The 20,410-nt window shown below is 46.6% G+C and overlaps 1 protein-coding gene across 1 annotated transcript in view; it reads left to right on the top strand.

Moving 5' to 3' along the window:
• Nucleotides 1–20,410, top strand: part of LOC310989193 (nuclear receptor coactivator 3-like) — a 66,466-nt gene that overhangs the window by 35,213 nt on the left and 10,843 nt on the right. Inside the window, exons 3-13 of the mRNA XM_083976166.1 lie at nucleotides 7,699–7,806; nucleotides 8,772–8,932; nucleotides 11,052–11,152; nucleotides 11,710–11,884; nucleotides 14,097–14,279; nucleotides 15,253–15,339; nucleotides 15,433–15,573; nucleotides 16,057–16,204; nucleotides 16,501–17,039; nucleotides 18,323–19,455; nucleotides 19,577–19,709. Coding sequence (XP_083832292.1) covers nucleotides 7,718–7,806; nucleotides 8,772–8,932; nucleotides 11,052–11,152; nucleotides 11,710–11,884; nucleotides 14,097–14,279; nucleotides 15,253–15,339; nucleotides 15,433–15,573; nucleotides 16,057–16,204; nucleotides 16,501–17,039; nucleotides 18,323–19,455; nucleotides 19,577–19,709 — 2,890 coding nt within the window. The 5' untranslated portion in view covers nucleotides 7,699–7,717. The remainder of the gene's footprint in view (nucleotides 1–7,698; nucleotides 7,807–8,771; nucleotides 8,933–11,051; nucleotides 11,153–11,709; nucleotides 11,885–14,096; nucleotides 14,280–15,252; nucleotides 15,340–15,432; nucleotides 15,574–16,056; nucleotides 16,205–16,500; nucleotides 17,040–18,322; nucleotides 19,456–19,576; nucleotides 19,710–20,410) is intronic.

Here is a 20,410-nt window from a genome sequence, read left to right as displayed (position 1 = left end):
TTTCTTGTTATTGCCACATTCTTGCAACATCCTCCTGACCTGAACGCAGAGAACAGTGTGTGTGTTTTCCAAAGCAAAATGTTTTATGGAGGTGTTTTGTATTTGAGGTTTTTGGATTCTGGATTTTGAGGAGATGGAATAGTTTAAGGAGACGAGAGAGAGAGAGAGAGAGTGTGGTGGTAGGTGGCAGCAACAAGAGGGGAGGGAAACAAAGGGGAAGGAGGGGGGGTTGAGCGACTGATTTGCAGGCAGATGAGAAAATGAAGAGTGGGAAGACAAGATGGGGACAAGAGGAGAAGTCAAATTATTCTTTATGCTCTACCTGCCACAGAGGCTGAGAGATAACATTCATCTTTTACCCCTGTCCGCAGGTGACGACAACAACAACACACACACACACACACACACACACACAAATACAAATATACCCAGTCGAAACCACACTCTCTCTTTCGTTCACATGCATGCCTCTGCAGACGTGCTGCTGCTGCTGCTGCTGCTGCTGTTGTTGTATTGTATAAGTGCCGTCCAGACAGAGAAACCACAGGAAAACATCTGCATAGTGTATGAAGATGTTTCTGCTGTTCGGGGATCCTAAAACGTTTTTTAAATCCCATCCAGTTCTCTGCGGAGATGATGCCACTTAAGCTTGAATCAGCGTAAAACTCTCCTGGTTGAATCATCAGTTCAAAAGTTGAGCAACTGCATTAGAAAACATCTGGTACATGAATAAAAAAGTCAAAGGCACCATTCTGTGCACACTCGGTTAGAGAGAAGCTATGACTCTTACCGTCGTAGTAGTCATTATGAAACGTGATGACATGTTCAGTAAATCACGTGATTTTTTTTTTTTTTTTTTTTGGCTTCTGTTTCCATTTGGTTGATTTGAGATGGATGTGAAATCAGTTGTGTTTTTAAACTCAGCTCTAATTCATGTGGTAGTGGAAGCTGAGGCACCAGACCAAACCCTCGCCCAGACCACAGGATGGATTTGAAACAATTACTTGATTAATCAATTAGTCTATCAGCAGGAAATCAATCTGCAACAACTTTGAGACTTCAAACGTAAGAAATGTCAAAAAGATAAGTTGACATTGTGGCCCCAAGTCAAACTAACTCAAAAACAAAGATGAAATAACTGATTATAAGTGATTGTTCTTAATTAACTCCTTAACTAACAGTTTAGACTGATTGATACTTGAAATAGTAAAAATAATATCAGCACCATCTGAGTGGATATTCACTCTGCCGTGGGGTCTGATAGTTTATAGCCAGCACAGCGTACTGATCCCACTGCATGTCGACACGCTGCGACTCCAGAATAAAAAGCCAGTGGACATGCCATGTCCATTACGTGGGCTGATGTAGTCGACGACCTGGTCTGTTTGTTTCATTTTCACGTTTCATGCCAGTCCGACTCGGGTCAAGAACTGATTCTGCTGCTCCTCGGCTGTTTTTATCCGACACACGGAGCTGATAAACTCTTCTTCAACAATCAAATTAAAAGGAACATCATCTAATCTATGTGTGTTTAAACACACAGATTGTTCTTGTCCACTTTAACCCCCACGTATTTGCATACAGACACTAATTGTTATATATACTATATTTTAATCATGTTGGTTAAAGGTTAATGGTTGGTAAATGAGCACCAACATATCAGATGGGAAAATGATTAAATATAAAAATCAGTCAAAACACAGGCTGATAAAATAATAAATGAACCCACCCAGATGGCTCTCTTACTGTATATTATTCATTAGACAATGAATGATGTTGTTTTTATACCCGACTTAAATCAGCAGACGTTGTAAGATCGTGCACCAGTCTGATCATCAGACATCAAACTGGGAGCCAGTTTCTACCAGTGTGAACCAGTGCAGGCTGGTGTGTGTGTGTGTGTGTGTGTGTGCGAGTCGTCGAAGTGAAGCAGCTGCAGCTCTCGTCATGTCGCTGGTGTGAGTTTACAAGGCCAGACCAGGGCCGTGTGCCTCTGTTTTGTCAACAGAGATTATGAAAGAGCGGCTGGCTGGCTGGCAGGCGGGCGGGCAGCGGGGGAAGGCAACAGCGGGGCTATTTGCATCACCCAGTCTGAGCACAGCCGCCCTGCTAACTCTGTCACTCCCCCCCCTCCTCCCTTTTGTCACCAGCTCCCGGTCCAGTCCGCCCATCCTCCCCCTGAAAAAAAAAAAGAACGGAAACAAACACACAGGAATTTTGATGGCACAGTTTTGTCATCTCAGCATTTGAGAGATGGTTAATGAAAACACTCGTCAACAAAACACTGCTTTAAAAACACACACATCCACACACACACACACACACTATGTTTTAGCTTTTCACTTAAATTTACAAAACTTTGTGTGTTAACCTTGAAGCTCTTTATTGAGCGGCAACAAACCGTAAGAGCTTCAGCTCAACCCTGACTGCAGCTGTGACATTGACTGAATCCACTCTGGGGAATCCCTCAATGTTTCTGATGATATTTAGATGGGAATAATAAAAAAAAGTGCCTGTTTACAACAACAACAGATTAAAGATAGGTCGAGGTAGTATTTTTTTTTCTTGCTCATTTTTTCCCATGCGCTCATCATCAGCCCCCAGAAACTCTTTCCGACATGTTCTTATTTGTTACATTGTGTGTGTATTTTCTTTTTCCCCCTCCGCTGTGACTCACTCTGTCGTGGGAGGTCTGTCGCCTCTCCACGATGTTTTCTGTCTTGCCAAACATATATTTTCTCTTCTTTCTTTTTTTGCTTTCAGTTTTTAACTGCTTCTTCATCCATTTGAAGTTGTTTCCCCCTGGAGTCTGTGACTTTAACTCACCAGCGTCTTTGAAGCAGAACTCAGTGTTTCAACAAACATGTTTATTGGAAAACATTTCACTGAGTGGAAAGTGAAACCGTGCAAAGCCGCAATTGTGAAAGATGTTACGGCTCTGATATTGTTTGGCCTTAATGATCTGTCCATCCATTTGTACATAGGTTTATGCTCATCAGTCAGTCAACTTGAAAAATTAAACTCACAAAAACATTTTTCCACCTCTTCAAAATTAAATCCACAGTTTATGAAATAAATATCATTTGACTGATATCCATGAAATGAGTAGTTCATATTTCAATGTTTAATTTACAAGCTCTGCAGCCTTTTCACTGCTATTGTTAGAAACAATAAAATCTCTTTGCAAATTTCATTTTCTTTTGCTTTAATAAAACACCTTGCGATTATTCGCAAAAAAGAAACCAAACAAGAAAGCCTGGAGGCTCGAAAAAAAAAAGTTGCACGCATCCCATTTATACGAAAACAGGCAACGTATTAACAATTTCCGTTCTTTTGAGCAGGACCCAGTGGTGAGGCTGAAATGTCAAAGTCAGCGTGAAGGAGACAGAAGATGAGCTGGTGGATCATCAGAGTGGAGATGATCTATCCTCTGGGGAACTTGTGACTGTGGTTACAAAGATTTCTGTTCCACTGTCAACACAAGGCTGGAGTGAAGAGTGTCAGATTAATGTGAAGTCTGCAGCAGCAGCAAGGTTAAACATGCACAAAGAGGAATAAGATTACAGCAATTAATGCAACTCTTAATTATCTCTAATATTTTAAGAAATTCAAAGCAGTTTAATTGACCGTGAATGAGCTTATTTTACGTATGGAGGAGATTCCTCTCATGGCAGATCCTCAGCTCTCAACTTTCACCCCGTCAGCTGTAACATGGGGGTTAATAGGAGTTGGAGGAACTTCAGTTTGAATATATATTGGGATATTGTGTGCAAGATGTCACTTTGGCCTGATTATGGGGCTAACAGGACAGTCAGGGGTTCAGGGAGAAACATTTGGATCCGTCCTCTGGGGATTATGAATATCTATCGACAGTGAATTTCATAGAAACCTGGACTTTAACCTTTCTAGATGCCAGCGTGTGAGAATCAGATCTCCTTCTGCTCACGTCCTGTAGCATGTGAACTTAACTGGGGTTGGATTGCATGCTTTCTCATTTATGAGCGGAGCCGTTTCCTCTGGTTTTGCCATAAAGCCGGTGTGGTTCCTGGTGAGCCGTGCTCCCACTGGGCCCCGCGGGGTCACCGGCAGGTTGCTGTCCTGTAGCGGACCTCGGGAGTTCAGCTTCACCCCAGGTTGATGCCACAGCGCAGTTTGACCCGAGTGATCCTCCTTTCACGCCTGTCTAATGACCCGGAAAATATGTGGGTCAACTGTCAGCGGGAAGGTGCCGACCCCTTAAAATCACACAGGTCAAAGTCAGGGTTGAGACACAGGTCAAAACTTTGCCCATGCAGCTCAGTTTGGAGATCCAGTGCTGTGTTTACCTGCATGGCTGCTCTCACCTGTACCTGTCGACTCATGATGGCTCAGTCGACCTCGCTGAAACTTCTCTGTCCTGCTCTCGTTTGTTTTTCCTGGCTGAGCCGACGCTCTCTGTTTATCAGCTTCCCACTGACGCTGTTGGCTTTGCGTAATACTTTTGAGTCATCTTCAACTAAATGTTTTAGTCTATAGACTGAAGTGAACACGCAGCAGCCAATCAGGAGTGAGCGTGGACGTCGTCGTATAGCCTGGGGGAATATGTTCGTTTCTGTTGACTCTAAGCTGCTGTGTCACGAATGACGTCTTTCTTTGCTGCTTTTCCAGTGTTTCCATGTCAGTAGAGACGTGGAGACGAGAAAAAGCCACATAAGTTTCAATCTGCTGAGGAAAATTATAAGTAAATGTCAAAAACAAATTGTGCTGCGGCGCATGAGAATCAAAGTATGTTTCCATTATCTACTATAATATTCTGTAGATGGAGTAAGACTGTCAAAAGAGTGGTTTTAGGGGAATAAATGCACTGCATGTCATCCAATCATATTGCTGTGTTTCCATTTACCTGTTTTTATGGGCATTTTCAATGTGCACATCGGAGCAGTGATCAATTCCCCCAAAGTCTCTGAATATGTCAAAGTTGTGCTGCATGGCTCAGGTGGAAAAGGTGTTGTATTGATCTTGCTCTTACGTGTTTATACAAATGTAGCCTACAGTATATCATGGAAATGACAAATCTGAAATTGTGACAAAGGGAAATGGAAACAAAGAGCACACAAACACACACACACACACACACACACACACACAAGAAGAAACAGTCGACATTTTCAATCACTCCATCCTCCGACAATATTTGTGTTTTCATCATAAAATCATTTGCATCTTCTCATCATTGACGGCCAAGGTTTTAATTTCAAGCGTTTTTTATTCAGGCTCCTCCTGCGCTCTAATTCAAAACGTGACCTCGCCTACACTATATGTGCAGAAAAATGAGCAGCATGCTGTTTACTACTTCACATCTCCTGCATCTCAGTCTCTCTTCTTTAAATTGCCATCATAGTGCCCGTCTCTCTCTCTCCTCTCCCTCTTGCTGCATGTCCTCCATGCTGCCGTCTCCCGTCTCCCATTTCTGCCTTTACGCGTCTCAATTCCGCCGCCCCCTGCTGCTGTATTGTACCCACCGCAGCCCCGCTGCCTCTGTGCCACCAGGCCCCATTGCCTGTGGCGTGTAATTGACTTTCTCCCTGCACTGGAAAAGCGGGCGGCCCGCGCCAGGCTGGAGGTGACCCATTTCCCTGGGGCATTCAGCAGCCTCCTAATCAACCATTCTCCGGGGCCACCTCATTCACTCCGCAATTAGAGCAACTCCCCCTTTGAGAACTCCATCAATAGGCGGGCGGGCGGGCGGGCTCGATCGGCAGAGAGCAAAGATGGAGTTTCACTCAACTTTGCTTTGGCTCTTTGAATCCTGAACCCATCAGACTTTGTACATCCCCCCTCTGCGCTCTTTGCGTCGTTTCCCTTGTGGTAGGTTTCATCAGACAACAGCAAGCGGGAGGGGGGGGGGGGTTGTCTAATGATGAGCAGCAGACGGGGAGGCAGGTATAGATGGGCACATGGGGAGGCAGACAGGAGGGAAGGCAAGAGGAGATGCAGGTAAAGGCAACAAGACAGACAGACAGACAGACAGTCAGATGGGAAGGACTCAAGGGAGGGATTAAAGAGAAATTTGGAAGAAACTCAAAGCAGGAGGCACCGAGCAAGAGGATCGGTGCATCTTCAGAGCACCTCTTGCTTTTAGAAGAAGACTCATGAGTATTCCCCGCTGTTGTCTTGCAAGGGAATACACATGTGTTTCACCTGTTTTTTGGGGAGGGGGGGTTGGGGCGGGGGAGACATATATGAAAGGAGCAGCCCTTCTTATTGATCCTGCCTCAATAAGGAGGTGTGTTTACTTCTTGTTTTTATCCGGATATGATCTTGTTGTGAGCCACGTGCACGCAGCTACATATTGAAACCCTCAAAAAAAAAAAAAAAAAAAGGAAAAGAGAGAGAAAACGAATGCAATCAGACGTTTTTCATGGACTGCTCTGATCCCACAAGAAGGAGTCTGAGATGATGGTGCATGATGATTAAATAACAGGCCGGCATCTCTCCCCTGCCGTCGGCCTGATTTGCTATGCAGGAGAGGCAGTGCTCTGGTCAGAGGATAACCATGTAATCAATGGAATGAAAAAGCTGCTCTGGCTGTGAAGGTTAAGAGGGGTACCGGAGGCTTTCAGCCCACTCTGTGCCGCCCGCCACACATGCATTCAAAACACACACCACCAGAGCAGCACCAAGACAAGTCTGAATGTTACATCTCCTCCTCTAATTCCTCCTCCTCTCTCACCTGTTCCTCTTCCCTCCCGTCTTTCTTTGACATGCCTTTATCTTGCCTCTATCTCTATGCCTGCACCTCTTTTTGCTCTGATCAACCCCCCCTCCTCTCTGCATTTTCTCTTTATATCCTCTGTCTCCCACTATATTTGTGCTCCCTCTCTCTCTCTCTCCCTGTCATTTACTTTCCTCTCATCCCTCCCTCCTTCCATCCTCTTCTCCCTCCCTCCCTCCCTCCTACCTTTCCCCAGTGTCAGCTGCTGTCACTGTGGCAAAGAAAGTGACCAATCAGAGCTCTCTTCACAACACCGGCTTCTCCCTCCCTCCCTCTTTTTATTCCCTCAGTTCATTCCCTCTCTTCCTCCTCCTCTTCACCTCCTTTTGTCCCATCTGCCTCTCTCTCTCTCTCTCTCTCTCTTCCCCACAACCTTTATCAGCTCACTTCCTGGAGACGAAAACGTGATGCATTATGGGAGACAGACGGCTGTCTAACGGGGTTAGTTGTGCAGCGTGGCTTATCATCAGAGACACTGCTAATCCTGAGTGAGTGTGTGTGTGTGCACCATATGAGCTAATGAACTCATACATGCAGGGCCCACACACACACACACACACACACACACACACACACACACACACACACACACACACACAAACAAACAAACACAACCTCACAGACTCACTCTCATTTTCTCCAATGAGGAGGAGGAGGAGGCCGGCGAGACATGTTTATGTTCGTCAGAGTCTGCCAGGAGAATATGATTTGCATGATGTAAGCATATTTTACTCTGCTGTTTGCTCTTTTGCACTTTGCCTTCGTGTTGCTTATTTTTGCTGAGTTCAAAAGGGAAGATTCACATGCCTTCTTCTTCTTCCCCTCACAATTACCAATATAATCAGAGCAAAAAGCCTAATAGGGACTATGTAATCCCCCCTCCTCTGTCTGTATTAAACCCCTTATTCAGACCTGTGTGTGTATATCTTGCTCCTTCCTCTCAGGTGCTGATATGTGTACACGATGAGCGGATTGGGGGAGAACTCCATGGAGCCTCTGAGCTCGGAAAACCGGAAACGCAAGCTCTCCACTTGCGACACGCCTGGTCTAGGGTGAGTGTGTCGAGATGATAAAAAAAAAAAAAAAAAAAAAAACGAGAGAGAGGGGGGTAAACGCAGGAAAGTGGGCTACTGGGTCAGTTTGCTGATATGTGCAGTGACAATTTACAGTCAGAACGATTTTGTGTGTAGCTTGTGGTAGAAAAAGCAACTTTAAGATGAATTTTTGTCCAATTTGTGCAGTCATTTAAAACATGTTTGATTTTTGGGGGGGGAAATGCACATAGATTCACTTCTTCGGTGTTAATATAAGATAAGAATATTGATAAGATTATTGATTCCACTGATGTTTGCACACTAAATATGAAGCTATAGAGCCAGAAGTCAGCTCCTGGGTGAAAACAGCTAACCTGTCTCTGTCTAAGTGAAAACTCTACAACCAACTAATCAAAAACCTTATAGATTATATATCTATCTCTGGGCAACAATTGAATCGAAGGCAACTGGACTTGTATTTGGCTAGGAAGACGTTTCGCCTCTTATCCAAGGGGCTTCATCAGTTCGTAACGCATCGGTCTGGCTAGTCCTCACTAGTCTGACAAAAACATTGGAGAAAGACCCAAGAGGTTAAATACTTGGGTCTTTCTCTACTGTTTTGTCAGACCGATGTGTTACGAACTGATGAAGCCCCTTGGATAAGAGGTGAAACGTCTTCCTAGACAAATACAAGTCCAGTTGCCTTTGATTCAATTACGATGAGATAACGATGACCTGGATGAATGAGAATATCCACATACATTATATATCTATATTTAAATACTATCAAAACCAAGATATGACAGTGACAATTTGGACTGAACCAAGAAACACTGGGTTGAGTTAATCATGTCCTGCTGCAGCTTAATATTTAGGGCTTCCCTGTATTAATATATATATATAAATAAGGAGCACTGTAAATTCGAGAAAAGCGGAGTAGCAGTGTTAGCGTAGCTCTAATCTCTGCACGTTGTTCCCCGAAGGTGTGAGAGGAAGCGTCGGGAGCAGGAGAGCAAATACATCGAGGAGCTGGCGGAGCTGATCTCGGCCAACCTCAGCGACATCGACAGTTTCAACGTCAAACCAGACAAATGTGCCATCCTCAAAGAGACGGTGCGCCAGATCCGCCAGATCAAAGAGCAGGGTGAGTGGACACAGTTGTCTGAGATCCTGAAGGCCACTCACGGCTGGAGCCAGTCAGCTGCACTGCGAGTCAGACGGGAAACATGGGGTGAGGTGTTAGGAAGAGAGAGAGAGAGGGGTGAGGAGACAGCTTGGGGTTTGCACACACACACACACACACACACACACACACACACACGCCTCAGAGCCCAGGTGCAAGGACGAATCAGTCATTCATCTCCCACAAATTTCACAGCCTCAACTGTTTATGTTTGGGAGGAAACATTGGCAATGCTTTGTGAACCTGTCATTCGTGAGTGTGTGCAAGTGCGTGTGTGTGCATGTGTGTGTGTGTGTGTTATGGGCATGCACAGCTGTGTGCTGGCCTCGCCAGGGGCTGTTTAATTGGACGTTTGCAGGTAATCACATGCCCATCCATTCTGCTGAACTGCCAAATTATTAGTTCTGTTACAGCTGCTGTTGTCACAGTCCTGTCTCCATTATGCAGCGGTCATTTCTGCAGTGAACAGTTTTCAGAAGCTGCAGGCTGAGACATTTGCTTTGCAGATGCTCCGTCAGAGCAGAGTGGACATTTCATTTCCAACTCGTATAGCCCTACAGTGCGTCCACGCTGGTGTCAGTTCACATTTTCACTGTTCAAGGTGAATTTCTGGGAGATCAAGGGGTGGGTGGGTGGGCGGGCGGCGGGGCGGAGGGTGAGAGAGCCGCCGGTGGATTTTGTTCTCGCTCGGCTCAGTCAGTGTCTGCCATCTCGACAGGAAGGGGAAGAGGCTACAGCTGGCCCTGATTGGCTGCTGACAGGTTGCCATAGTTACAGGAAGTGAAGACATAATGACACGGGCGTTTAGACTCGTCTCTCTCCCTCTCTCTCTCTCTCTCTCTCTCTCTCTCTTTCTACCTGTTCCTTTTCTCTCCTCTTCTCACTTTCAGTTTTGCTTTCTGCCAGTCCTCATTCTGTTCTTTTCTCTACTACAGCCATTCCCGTTCTTCATCTCACTTGGATTTAATGTACCCTGCTCTTGTATCTCCTCCTCCTCCTCCTCCTCCTCCTCCTCCTCTGCTTCCCTGTTTTTTTCTCCCCTCATGTCTCATCTGTATTGCAGCACAATGAGTTGCAGCATCCTCAGGTTTGCCCCCAGCATCTTAAGATATTGAGTGAACTGATGGAGTGCAGCCTCTCTCTCTATCTGTCTCTCTGCCTCCTTCTCTCTCCTCTGTCTTTCCCTCTTTTCTTTCGTTCAGTCCTTCTTTACCTAACTTCACAGAGCCCTGGTTGTAGGCAGCAATGGCTCTTTTTTTTTTTTTTTTTCTTTGTGTGGGTATCTGCGCCCCTTGGGAGCTAATCAGATAGAATGATTCCTGTAGCTGAGCAGCCTCCGCCTCTTACTCAGACCAAACCCTGTATTAATACAACAGCCCAAACACCGGCCGTGTTGTTTTTTTTCTTTTTCCTTTTTCTCTTAAGCTCCATCTCCGTCCATAATATCACCACTCTGTCTCACCCTCGGTCCATCCTGTCTCTCTCTCTCTCACTTTTATCCGTCTGTCTGTCTGTCTTTCTTTCCCTTCAGCCGCCTCCATTAATTCAGGTGCCTCAGCTCCTGCCCCTGCACCATTACAGCTTCCATCCAGAGCCTCTCCAGCTCTCTCCCGCGCTCTCTCTTTCGCTCTCTCTCACTCAGCCCCAGCCTACCAGACAGTCCCTCAGAGTCTGACACTGAATATAAAGCATGAGGACGGCTGCTACCTGCTCCACATGCACCCAGCCCTCCAACTCCTCCTGATGGGCTCCTCAGAGAAACCTGCCTCAGTCCGTCTCTCCCTCCTCCTCACCTGTAGTTTTAAATGAAAAAAAAAAAAAAAAAAAAAAAAACGAGAGAGGAAAGAAAGGAAAGTGAAGATTGAGAAACGCTGCCCCCTGCTGGTGCAGCTGGATTAGTGGATAACTGACTGTTTTCCTCTGGTTTCAGGTATCGATGCTCTCACCTTGCGTTTTCACTTTGCTGTTTTTTGGAGCTTCTTTGCAGCTGCGAGCCGAGCTTCGAGTGGCTGTTTTTTTTTGTTTGTTTGTTTCTTTCTTTTTTTTTCAAAGCCTCTCTCTTCTCTTTCTTCTCCTGCAGGAAAATCTTCATCCAACGACGACGATGTGCAGAAGTCAGACGTGTCCTCGACAGGTCAGGGGGTCATCGACAAGGACCACCTGGGTCCGCTGCTGCTGCAGGTGAGTCCTGCTCCCCCACACCGCCGCCGCTGCTGCTGCTGCTGCTGCTGCATGGGACAGTATTTATTCAGAGGTTTTAAATCCTCTCCTCTCCTCTCCTCTCCTCTCCTCTCCTCCTGTCCTCTTCTCTTCTCTTCTCTTCTCTTCTCTTCTCTTCTCTCCTCTCTTCTCCTCTCCTCTCCTCTCCTCTCCTCTCCTCTCCTCTCCTCTCCTCTCCTCTCCTCTCCTCTCCTCTCCTCTCCGCCTGTCCTCTTCTCTTCACTCCTCTTCTCTCTCCTCTCCTCTCCTCTCCTCTCCTCTCCTCTCCTTTCCTCTCCTCTCCTCTCCTCTCCTCTTCTCTCTTGTCTTCTCTCTCGTCTCCTCTTCTCTCTTGTCTTCTCCCATCCTCTCCTCACCTCTCCTCTCCTCTCCTCACCTCTCCTCTCATCTCCTTCTCTCCTCTCCTCTCCTCTCCTCTCCTCTCCTCTCCTCTCCTCTCCTCTCCTCTCCTCTCCTCTCCTCTCCTCTCCTCTCCTCCCCTCCTCCTCCTCCTCCTCCTCCTCCTCTCCTCCTCTCAGGCGCTGGACGGCTTCCTGTTCGTGGTGAACCGGGAGGGCAGCATCGTGTTTGTGTCGGACAACGTGACACAGTACCTGCAGTACAAACAGGAGGAGCTCATCAACACCAGCGTGTACAACATCCTCCATGAGGACGACAGGGAGGAGTTCCACAAGAACCTGCCCAAGACCAACAGTGAGAGACACACACACACACACACACACACACACACACACACACATGAATACACTCACACTCACACAGGGAAGCTGCACCTCGGCTTGACATCTTCCACAGGGCCGAGGTATAAAACAAACTTTGAGAGGTTACAACAACTCGGCTTGTACGTCAGTGTAAACTCACTCACTTATTTATTCATGCTCCTCCGTTCTTAACTCCTGCTCTTATTATAATGAGGAGCTCCTGGGAAGCCTGTTCATGTGCATGAGAGGTTTCCAGAAAGACACACACACACACACACACACACACACACACATATATACACACACACACACACACACACACACACACCTGACAAAACACTCGTGCACAGAAGCACGCACCCACCCACCCACCCACTCGGTGCTAAGCAGGCAGAGCGTAGCGCAGCTGTCAGTCACACTCAGTGGTCCAGACAGTGTAAAACAGGCGGGAGCTCTATTCAGATCCCATGGCAGCCATCTGGAAACTACTTACTGCTGAATAATGCACCTCCACACTTTCCTCTACTTAATTCGCTGTGTATTTGCATGTGCATATGTATGTTTCGCCGCGTCTATTTACATGCCTGTGTCAGTAATAGTGCTGCATTTGTGTGTGTGTGTGTGTCTCCCTCTGTGTGTGTGTGTGTGTAAACCCATGAGCATGTGCACAGAGCACTATTTATAAAGCTGATTAATTATGGATATATGTGCTCGACTGAACCTGCTACTTGATTAACTCGCCGTAATGTTCCTAAGCAGCGGCGGCTCCAACATGTCATTGACACATTCTCTCACTTATTCCTCCTCGTGCCCCCCCTCCCCTCCCCTCCGCATGCATACTCCTTTATTCATTCACTCCCTTTATCTTTCAAGACTCATCTTTTATCTACTTTTCCTCCGAGCGTCCCTTGTGCCACTCTCTCAACTCACTCTTTCTCAGCTTCATTCATACTTAATATGGCTGCCGACTAAGATGAATATTGTGCTTGTCTGTTTCTCAACCTGCTTCTCTCGGCTCGGCTCGGCTCGGCTTGCTGCTGCTGCTGCTGCTGCTGCTCTGCCTCTTCATTATCTTTTGGACCCATGAATGAAATATGCTCTCTCTGCACATTCCTGTGGGATGACCGCTGACCACGCCAGCTACTGTTAAACACACACACACACACATACACACAAGCACAGATAACACAGACACACACACACACACTCGTGCACAAAACATGGAGTGAGCTTTTGTTGTTGGCCAGTGTGTGTTTTGACCCTTCTTGTCTTGCCTGGCTGTTTGCTAAGTGTGTCTGAGGGGAGATGTCGGCCCCGGGGAGGGCGCTGCTGCATTTTCTCTGTCGAGGAGAGAAAGCCAAGGCCTTGTTAAATCACCTCTCACTATCAGTTAGGCCCACCCCTCCTTCCCTCCCTCCCTCCTTCCTCCCTCCTCCCTCCTCCCTCCTCCCTCCCCTTCCTCTCCCATCCTACCCCCTCGACATGTCTCGCTCTCCTGGGTTCTCTCTTGTATCCTCCCTGCACCTGCCAGACAGAGACCTCCAGCCAACTCAAGGCCCTGATAAGGCTTCACACAGACCTTGGAGGACAGTTGGATGTCTCTCTGAAGTTTGCCTCCCCCCTTTTTTTCTTTCTTTTTCTTTTTTTCCTCTTCCTCCCTCTCCCCTGTGAAGGTGACCCTGTCTGAAATGTATGTGTGTGTCTGTGTCTCTGTGTGTGTGTGTGTGTGCGCTGTGTGCTGTGATGAGGAGTCAGGGTCTAAATGAGGATAGATGGCTGAGTGTCCCTGGCCTCTGCCCACTGCAGAGCAGACTGAGAGGGAGAGATATTGGAAATCGACACCTTGGCTACATTAATCCTATGGTCCATTTAGCCGGGGATCCGAACAGCAGGGGAGGCTTCTGCTTCTCAATTTAAGAGGGAAAATTCATGTTGCTCTGTGGTTTGTTTGTTTGTTTGTTTGCTGTCTTTTATACTGTATGTGTGTTTGTGTGGATCAGTGGCAGGATAGGGTGTGAGCATTTTCAGATTTTTTGATTACAGGCTATCCGCTCATAGCTGCAGTGGGTTTTTGTTTTTTGTTTTTTTCAGTCTTGGGAGTTTTTCGTAGCTCGTTTCCAATTTACTCTCCAGTGTAAAGTTCTGTCAGCAGCTGCAGCAGCAGATGTGTGATGTGTTTGTTTGTGCTCGTGTTTTCCTTTTAGTAAATGGGGTGTCGTGGGGAAGCGAGGCGGCCCGACAGAAGAGTCACACCTTCACTTGCCGGATGCTGGTCAAATTCGGCCATGTCCACGGCCCCATGGAGGAGGGGCCAGCGGGGCCCCGCTACGAGACCATGCAGTGTTTTGCTCTTACCCAGCCCAAGGCCATGATTGAGGAGGGGGAAGGTACGCTGGCACAGGCACACACACTTACAGTACACACTTTAAAATTGTGATAAGGAGACATTATTTTATAGGTTGAAATAAAGTATTTCTGGCATTTTTTTTTTTTTTAGCAGGAAATAGCTCTCCACTCCACATAGATATGTGTTTTCCTTCTACTTCATCAGTTAAAGTGGGAAATTTCTCTTATGATTACTGAAAACAAATTACCTTTTCATTTCATATCAATAAGCAGGAGTTTTTAGACATCACAGCTGGTCTGGAGGTAAATAATAGGCCAGGATACAACTTAAGATTTATGTAAATGTGATGTGGAAACCTGAAAACTCCACTGGACACCGACTGGGAATAGAGGATGTCTTGTGTCCAACAGTAAAACATTTCATTCTTGACTTTGGTATGAAATGTAAATGTAATTTTAACAAAGTATTTAAACGTTTTTTTTAATGTTAAAAACACATCAGACATAAAAACTAAAACATACCCAGAGGATATTGTTAAAAAGTGAAAGTCAGATTTAAATATGAGTGAAAATTATTTTTCAGAGCATCAACTTTATAGAGGAACGGTTTCTCATTTATTTCTCATTTCCACTGACTTACAAGAAACTCACTTGTATTTTATTTCCTTTTTTTATCTCCTCATGTCCCATTTACTCGCCAAATGTAAACTATGTTTTATCATGCAAGGCATTTGACATTTTGGAGACACAGACACATAAAGTCTGTGTAAAACTGGATTCATGTCAGAGAGAAAATACCCACACACACTGACATGAATCAGTCTCAACCTGCTACATATGAAAAATATGACTATGAACATTTATGCCATGGGACCATTATTCACAGTTCAGAGGCTTCAGGGTCACAAACCACCTTCACATTCATGTCTGCTCTGTGTATTTTATAGTTAAAACCTTAAAGCAGTTTGCACTGATCATGAAAAATGACTGACACTCATCTCTTCTCACCTTCAGACCTGCAGTCATGTATGATCTGTGTGGCCCGTCGGGTGACAGCGATGGAGAGAACGGAGAGTTTCAACACCCGGCATGAGCTCTCAGGTGAGGGGTCTTATATACATAACACATGACATAAAGTTTTCTTTTTTTATCCATGAACAAGTTTGATTGTTTCCTTGTTTGTTTCACTCCCAGGTAAACTGATCCAAATCGACCAGAACTCTCTGCGAGCGTCGATGCGTCCCGGTTGGGAGGATTTATTGAGGCGTTGCATTCAGATGTTTCTGCAACACAGCGACGGGCAGCCATGGTCACACAAACGCCACTACCATGAGGGTGAGTCTCACACACACACACACTCACACATACACACCACTCAAACTTAGTGAATTCACCTTGTTAAGAGCTGTTCAATCCACAATGAAAGAGCTGGAGGCAAAAGCATCAGGATGTCGTTGCATTTAATTAACTGTGTATTCAGACTTCTATCTTACAAACTATACTCGCAGCTATGAGCAGTGTATTCTCTGACTGAAATGATTTGTTTTTAATTAACTGTTGCTACCTACCTTGGCCAGACACTCCCTTTAGAAAGACACTCTGAATCTCAATGAGACCTCCTGGTTTAATATATAAACACACACCTCATGCATTAGTGCATCAGTATTGATCTCATGAATATGAATGTCGGAGCCTCTACAACATTGATCCTCATTGTAATCATAGAGTTGGTTTTAACATGAAGGCAGTGATTGATGACCTTTGTTATCAGATTAAGTGTTTCACGGTGTTAATCTGTCGTTTCATCGCTCCGCGCAGCCTTTCTGCAGGGTCACGCCGAGACGCCCCTGTACCGCTTCTCGCTATCCGACGGCACTCCGGTCACGGCCCAGACCAAGAGCAAACTGTACCGCCACCCCATGAGCAACGAGCCGCAAGGCTTCATCTCCACTCACCTACTACAAAGGTAAGAAAAAAAAAAAACTGACGATGCACACGCTCGATGCAAACACAGAAAAGCATACGCCATTTACTGTACTGACAACAAAATGCACTTGACAACAAAAAGCACGGCCGTATGTATGCGAGGCACCCGAGGCATTCATACCATACAAACCGCTGAAGTAGGAGCTGAAGTAGCTTTTATACACCGATGTCCTGTGAGCAGGGAAAAGACTCCACACAGGAGCTGCTATTTTAGCTTCATAGTGTATCAAGGTTTTTGCAGTTTTCAAACCCTGCACTTGTTCTTCCTCCACGCAGAGAACCAAACGGTTACCGCTCCGCTCAGGGTGGGAACATGATGCCGAACGCCATGAGACAACAGGGCATGGGAGGCCCCAACCCCAACGCCCAGATGAACATGAACGCCAGCGGTGGGATGGGCATGGGGGGCATGGGCGGCATGAACAGGGGCTTCGGCATGAGCGAGCAAGGCCACATGGGTCACATGGGTCCGATGGGAGGCGGCTCCATGTACGGAGGAGGAGGAGGGGGCGGCGGCGGAGGAGGAGGAGGAGGAGGGGGAGGCATGGGCAACCGCATGATGCAGATGAATCAGATGGGCCCGATGAGTCAGGTGGGGCACATGAATCAGATGGGTCCCATGAATCACCCGGGCCAAGGCATGCAGCAGCCGCACCCTCAGCAGCCGCCGTTCCAGAGCAGCGGCGGCTTCGGGCTCAGCGGCATGAACAGCCCGTCGGGGAGCCCCCGGATGGGCGGCCCCCAGCAGGGTCTCCTGATGTCGCCACGGAACCGAGGGAGCCCCAAAATGGGCGCCAACCAGTTCTCACCTGGAGGTAGGTCGATCAGCGTTCAGACATTCACAGGGTACCCGCGGGGTCTTGAAGGAATAGTTCACCAAAAAATTAAACTCATTCATTAATTAGTGACTCACCCTCAGTCTGATGAATACTCCGGAGTAGTTTTTTATTCCTCAAAGTGCATCTGGAGACCCGGGAGGCCGGTTCGTAGTCCAACGAAAACTTCATATGAGAGTCAATAGGCCCCGACACAAAAATATCCAGAAAACTACACAAAAACCTTGTAATCTTCCTCCTTATTCCTCGTCCGCTGCAGTGAGAGCGTGCCCCAGGCAAATTCAATACAGGACTGTTTAGGCTGTAAAAATGTCTTGAATTACGTCCTTTCGAGTAAACTCTGGACTATATCCTTTCAGGACACTTGGATTGCAGTGGACGAGCAGTATGGAGGAATATTAAATGGTTTTTGTGTAGTTTTATGGATGTTTTTGTGTTGGGGCCTTTCATTTTTTGGTGAACTATTCCTTTAAAAACTTGAAACAGTCTTAAATTTGATAACCGTAAATTAAGCCCTTGAAAAGGTCTTAAATTTTGTTTACAAGTCTTAAATTTAGTTCTCAAAGGTCTTATTTTTTCCCTTTCTTATCAGCATGATACAGTGCAACAACATAACTGTATACTAAGTAAACAAACAAGAAAATCATTGGACGTTGTGATTTTAACGATCTCCAACATGAGGTGGCGTTCCAGTGCACTGTTTTTTAATTAAATTGAATTAAAATCTTTATTTCGAACATGCATGAAACAAAATCTCCATTGTCAGAGAGAGAAAATAAATAAAAAAGTTTTATAAAGTATATATTAAATAAAACAACATCTACAGTACAGGTCGTTGCTCACGCTGCAACTTCGACATGGCCAAGTGCCGATTTAATCCGTTGTGGCTAAGTGACTGATGTATGCACACACACACTCCTCTTATGGTTTTGATTGTGTTAATACAGTGTTGAGAGATTGCAGCAGAGTTTTGAAGGGTGTCTGCTCCATTGTAATACATTTGCACATAGACATGCACATGAACACTGTATTGTTTATTAAAAAAAGTTAATGTTATTCTGTTATTCATAGTTATTCTGACAGATTTTTTTGCACACCTGAATAGATGCGAGGGTGGTCTTAAAAAGGTCTTAAAAAGTCTTAAATTTGAGTTGGAAAGTCCTGGGGGTACCGTGATTTAGCATCAGTGTGATTTCATGAAGTGAATAATTTACCTGTTTGATTGGATTCATTTGATTTCATGCGCTTTGTTTCTGCTCCAGGGATCCACTCTCCAATGAGCGGTATCGGCGGCGGCGGCGGCGGCGGAAGCGGAGGGAGCACCACCACCTTCTCCAGCAGCTCCCTAAACGCCCTACAAGCCATCAGCGAAGGAGTCGGCAGCTCGCTCCCCTCCACCCTAACATCCCCCTCTCCAGCCCACAAACCAGACAGCTCTCCCAGCATCCACTCCTCCTCCTCCTCCTCCGCTCAGCCCACTCAACCTGCCAAACCGGGCCAGGACGGCTCCAAAAGCCCGGCAGGCGGCTTAGGGCCCGGGCCCGGTGACCACCACCACCCCATGCACCATCACCACCATCATCAGCAGCAGCATCCGCAGGCCGAGAGCTCTGCAGACCGACCAGACAGCCAGGCAGCTACGGCGACTAAAGAGTCCGCGGAGGGGAGCAACGAGGCGGGCGTGGCGAGTGCCGAGCCCCCCCGGAGAGTGCCGGACAGTAAGGGGCACAAGAAGTTGCTGCAGCTGCTGACTTCGCCCACCGAGGAGCTGGGAATCGGTGGCAGTGGGCCAACAGGTCCCCCCGTGCCGCCCCCATCGACCAGCAGCAGCACTCCTGCAGGATCGGACAGCAAGGACCCGACCGGAGGCATGACGAGCCCCTCGTCTACCGGGGTCTCCTCCTCTTCAGCCGGTGCCAATCCAGGCCAGGCGACCGGGCCGGGGGGAGTGTCGACGTCGTTATCGTCGGCTCACTACTCGGGCTCGCTACAAGAGAAGCACAAGATCCTCCACAAGCTTCTTCAGAACGGAAACACGCCAGACGAAGTAGCTAAAATCACGGCCGAGGCCACGGGGAAGGTGACGCTCGGCGGCCAGGAGGGTGGCGAGGCCGGGGCGGGGGGAGCGGGGGCCGGGACCGGGCCTGGGGGCACCACGGAGCCCAAGCAGGAGCAGCACAGCCCCAAGAAGGAGAAGACCCACGCCCTCCTCCACTACCTCCTAAACAAGGACGACTCCAAAGAGCCGGTGGACGTCAAGCCGAAACTCGAAGAGCTGGAGGGGAAGGGGCCTCCGGGGGCCGCTGGCGGTCCGCCACGGAACGGCGCCGGCTCCGGGACGGGCCCTGCACCCGAGCATCCTGAGAGCAAAATCAAATCAGAACCACCTGATGATGTAAGATTATGTCTTAGTTCATTTATAATCATTATAATGACATATATATCTGAGCTGTTTCCTTGAATTCACCACCTGACATTTACATAAAAGACTAATTTGCATTATCTTTAACGTTCAGTTGCACAACCTGGAGTCTATCCTGGGAGATCTGAGGGGTTCAAGCTCTGACTTTTACCCAGATCAGGCTGGAGGTGGAGGGGCGAACGACACAGGGACCAAACCTCAGGGTTGCCTTGACGACAGCCTGCAGGGTAGGTGATGATATCAATATAAAATGCCAGTGAAACAACATCTGGCGTCATTGTGTGCTGCCTCTGTGGCGTTTGACTGCACATGTAAGCCTCAATATTTTCTCTCCCTAGCCGAAGTTTTTCTCTGAGCTGGAATGACGTCTGTTTTTCTACATTGCAACATTTTTTTTAACAGATTCTCTGACAAAGCAGCAGCAAAAAAAAGTAAAACTTTAGTTTTGAAAAGTGCTTTTGGCAATAAAAGTGTTGGTTGTCAGAATCTGAATCTGTCCCACGGCCACGTGTCTGCTGCAGCTACAGCATGAAAACATTTCTGCTTCTAATCACTCTCATGGGAACAACAACACCAACAAGTAGAAAATCTATGGATGTGTCTGCAAATATAAACCTTGATGGTTTAAAAGTGTTTTTTCCTTTACACCCTCACTCTCTAAATGATGATTCACTGTTGAGGCTGAAAAGGTGAATGAATGTATTAGCATATTGTTTGTGCAAAGTGCGCAGACAGGCACATTACAAAAGCAGTGTTAATTATTTGTGGTTGTTTACTGTGACAATTGTTCATGTATTAATTAATTTCTGAATCAATAAGAATATATTATTATAAAAAAACTGGAAAGAATATAATCTTGTTAGATTTCAGGTGTTAGTTTACCACATCACCTGTTCCTAATTTCACACATAACACAGACAATGCTGCT

This window comes from Trachurus trachurus, assembly GCF_905171665.1.
Source record: "Trachurus trachurus genome assembly, chromosome: 7".
In the NCBI taxonomy this organism is placed as follows: Eukaryota; Metazoa; Chordata; class Actinopteri; order Carangiformes; family Carangidae; genus Trachurus; species Trachurus trachurus.
This window is presented reverse-complemented; position numbering and strand designations above follow the sequence as displayed.